The sequence below is a fragment of the Penaeus monodon genome, chromosome 15 (genome assembly GCF_015228065.2).
Source record: "Penaeus monodon isolate SGIC_2016 chromosome 15, NSTDA_Pmon_1, whole genome shotgun sequence".
NCBI classification, from domain to species: domain Eukaryota; kingdom Metazoa; phylum Arthropoda; class Malacostraca; order Decapoda; family Penaeidae; genus Penaeus; species Penaeus monodon.
Window position 1 is genome coordinate 31,493,938 of NC_051400.1, and position 4,048 is coordinate 31,497,985.

Here is a 4,048-nt window from a genome sequence, read left to right on the forward strand (position 1 = left end):
CGAAAATGAGGAAGAAAATGACAACTTCTCTCCTCTTCGTGTCCTTCGATCGATGGATCTCCAGACACCCCGACTCTCCTCTTCTCAATTTCCGACCTTTTCTACCCCAGTCTACCTTCCTGGCGCTTTCTATCTACCACCAACCTCTCCTTCGACATTTCTCACGCAACCCCGACAAGAAAATTTCTAGATATACTTACATTTCCCTTAAAAAATGAGATAATTAAAGGAAACCCAAACAACAATGGCAAGTCTATCCCAGTGACGTCTGCGCACTCTCAATCCTTCACTCGACCAGAATTGTCAATACTCGGCTTTTCTAAGGTATTTCGGGTCCTTTTAAACGCTTGCGGTTCATTTCATTGGGTTCTTGGACCGGAAGGTTGGTGGGTGGCACGGTTGCAGATGCATTTTTATCATTTTAATCATGGGTAAATGTGGGGGGTTGTTCGGATTTGGGATTAATTCATTAATTGGCAACTCGTTTTTTTCTTCTGGGGGGTTCATTTTCGTCGATTTGGTTATCTGATTTTTGGTTTTGCACTTTATTTAAACTATTAAAAAATGTAGATAATGAAATATAAAATAAATAGAGCAGAACAGTCAAATATGTAGCTCATGAAAAAAACATTAATCCGTCGTTGGCAACTGAGAGACTATAGTTTTGATGATCACAATCCATCGATATCGTCAAAAAATACATCTAAATCAAATACAGTCTCTTACAATAAAAAATGTTTTACAATACATAATACAACCACACGACGCACGACAAATGAAAAACAAAAAATAAACCGGCCCCAAGAGAGGCGAAAAATCGTTCGCGTGGATTTCGTGCGGTCGGCGTCGTAGTAGTCCCTCCCGGGCTGCGTGGACGTCCTTTTTCCAGCGATATCGAGAGATGCCTGAGGTAAGCTCGCCGATTTCCTCGCTTTCGACGGGAAAACGAGCCTTGGTCTTTTTCCCATGGGGAATCACGCGGAAGAAGTTATATAGTGTTGGTTTATAATCTCGTTCAAGTGTATTTATGCGGATTTAAAGGAGATAAATGGCGAAAAATACGGTGTTTATATTAGGTTTGGAACACATGTGCTCGACATTGCGAGGTGCAAGGAGTGTCCAAGCAAGAGTTTCAAACTGTTCCCAAGTAAGAGTGTAGTGCGATATCCCGTCCACGCGGTGTGCAAGGGGTTTTTCGAAGTAGGAAGACGTGAAATCGGACCGAGCATTAGCGAAAAGTGCGAGTGCGACGAACGTGCGACTCCGCTTGGAAACACGAGGCTGAGTCGAGGCATAAACAAAGTAGAAGCAGCTTCTCCGATTCCAATTTTTTATTGTGGTTCCCGTCATTTTGTTGTGTTCTTGCATTTGGATATAGTAAACGCTCTTTCGTGTTTTAATTTTTTGACGTTCTGAAGCTGGGAAAATCGCCCATGAAGTGTTTACTATTGACAATACAAATTCAAAATTGTGAATATTGTTTCAAAAATTCAGGAGGTGTTTTCTTGTTTATTAATAACAATAATGTTCATTTCCTTTGCAAAATAAAAGTTTGATATTTACTTTGCAACATTTCCTTAAAGTAATTCATAGATTTGTCAGTTTGGAAATAATGTTAATGACCGTGGGTGTATTGACTATTTGAGAGGGAAAGGTTAATGTTAATTTAAACTGTATTATGCAGAGAATGATCTTCCTATAATATAAACATTGTATTTGAGGACTACACAAATGGATCATGTTTACAAGACCCATGCACCTGCCACAGGACAGTTTCCTTCTTGCATTTTATTAAAGAATATCAAAGCTCTGCTGTATTGGCCTTATGTAGCTAGAACAACTCCCTGTCAAGTGGGGAAGGAATCCAAGTATACTTCTTGTTAGAATATTCTTGACGGCTTTTCTTTGAGTGCAGAATGTTGTTGCGGGAATTGTTTGATAATGTTACTGTTATGTATTAAATGCTTTAACAAGAGTAAAGTATTGACGGAAGCTTAAGTCATGAATAGTTCCTTGTTGAAAGCCTTCACAGGTATCTTCTGTATGGCTGGGATTATTTGGGTAAATAGACAATGAGGTAGATGCAATATGAAATCTTAGGAATATCTCCTTTACATATTTGAACTCTTAATTACATATATTCATTGAAAACATTCTAGCTTATGCATATGATTGTTTAATTGGACAGAGGCAGTGGCAATGCTGACCAACCACCCATCTTGACTGATGAAATTTGTTCCATTGTTATATTTATCTTTTAGTACAAGAGTTTCATTCAATCTTCTCTCTCCCCGCAGGATAAGCCTCCCCAGAAAAAGGCCAAAGGTGCCAAGTCTGCCGAGCAAAGGCTGCCAAGCTGCAGCAGCTGCTGCGCCAAAGCCCAAAGCAGATGCAGCCCCAAGACTGATAAGCCTAAGCCAGCAAAGGCAGAGGGTAAAGATGCCAAAACCCAAACCCGTGAAGACTGAAGGTGCTGCCAAGCCCAAGCCAGCAAAGGCAGAAGGCAAAGATGCACCCAAGGCTGCTAAGGCCAAGCCAGCAAAGGCTGAAGGTAAGGATGCTGCTAAGGCCAAGCCAGCAAAGGATGCTGCACCCAAGGCTAAGGCTGACAGCAAGGCCAAGCCGAAGGAGGCAAAGGCTACCAAGACCGAGGCCAAGCCCAAGACCGAGGCCAAGCCTAAAGCTGCTGCTGCCAAGGGTGACGCCAAGCCCAAAGCAGCTGCAGCCAAGGGTGACGCCAAGCCCAAGGCTGCAGCCAAGGGTGATGCTAAGCCCAAGGCTGATGCCAAGCCCAAAGCTGCAAAGGGTGATGCCAAGCCAAAGGCTGATGCCAAGCCCAAGGCTGCAAAGGGTGATGCCAAGCCTAAAGCTGATGCCAAACCCAAGGCTGATGCTAAGCCCAAGGCCAAGGCTGTCAAGCGCCCAGCTGACGACAAAGGAGGCAAGGCTGAGCCTGCTGCCAAGGCTGCCAAGGCTGCCAAGACAGAAGCAAAGCCAGCATCTGCAAAGGGCAAGGCAAAGGATGCCAAGCCAGCAGCTGCTGGAAAGCCCAAGACAGAGGCCAAGGCTAAGGATGCAAAGGCTTCAGCCACCAAGGCTAAGCCTAAGCCTAAGACTGAAGCCAAGCCCTCCACTGCAGCCAAGAAGGAGGCTGCAGCAAAGGATAAGGCAAAGACCACCAAGCGCGTAGCCAAGCCCAAGGTTGGCGGAAAGAAGACCCTAACACTGACAGGCAAGAAGCCTAGGCCGAAAGTGCTGAGCAAGTTGGCGAAGGGCAAGAACATTGTACTTGGCAAGAAGAATAAGATGAAAATCTGCGTGGACTGCAAGCAGCCCGTGGAGGATGGTATTATGAATATTGCCGATTTTGTAAGTATATGTGGTTTGGTTTTGTACAGTTTCATGCACTAATATATAGAAATCAGTGAGAAAAATGTTAATGGAAGCTTAAGACAATATATATATATATGAATAAGAATGTATATTTTAGTAGACATGATGTTGTTAAATGACAAAGGCAGTGGCAATGCTGACAGGAAATTACTACCCACCTTTACTGACTCATGAGAACCTAATTTCCAAAACATTTTTATTATATAGATGATGACCAAAACATTTTGCCTACAGGAAACGTTCCTGCAGAATAAAATTAAGGTGGCTGGCAAGAGAAACAACTTCTGCAACCAGATTTCACTGGAGCGCAGCAAACACAAGATCACACTACATTCAGAAATCCTGTTTGCAAAGAAGTAAGTGTAACTGTGGTATCTTTTGTGTATTTATCCTTTCACATGATGTAAATATTTTGCTTAGGCAGTGGCAATGCGGACAAACTCACCATCCACTATTCTGATCTTTTTTTTTCTTTCATTGATGGGTGCAAGGATGACTTTTTTGGCTTCTAATGCATCTTTCTTTAACCAACAGGTACCTCAAGTTCTTGACAAAGAAGTACCTGCAAAAGAACAGTTTACGTGACTGGCTGAGAGTGGTCACTCCTCCTCTGGCAAAGGACACTTATGAGCTGCGGTACTTCCAGATCAATAAC

At 43.0% G+C, this 4,048-nt stretch overlaps 1 protein-coding gene across 1 annotated transcript in view; it reads left to right on the plus strand.

Annotated features, from left to right (window-relative positions):
- Positions 1-4,048, plus strand: part of LOC119581940 (60S ribosomal protein L22-like) — a gene marked incomplete at its 3' end in the record, with an annotated part of 43,871 nt that extends 39,823 nt beyond the window's left edge. Inside the window, 3 exon segments of the mRNA XM_037930111.1 lie at positions 2,521-3,369; positions 3,628-3,749; positions 3,928-4,048. Of these exon segments, the coding sequence (XP_037786039.1) occupies positions 2,521-3,369; positions 3,628-3,749; positions 3,928-4,048 (1,092 nt within the window).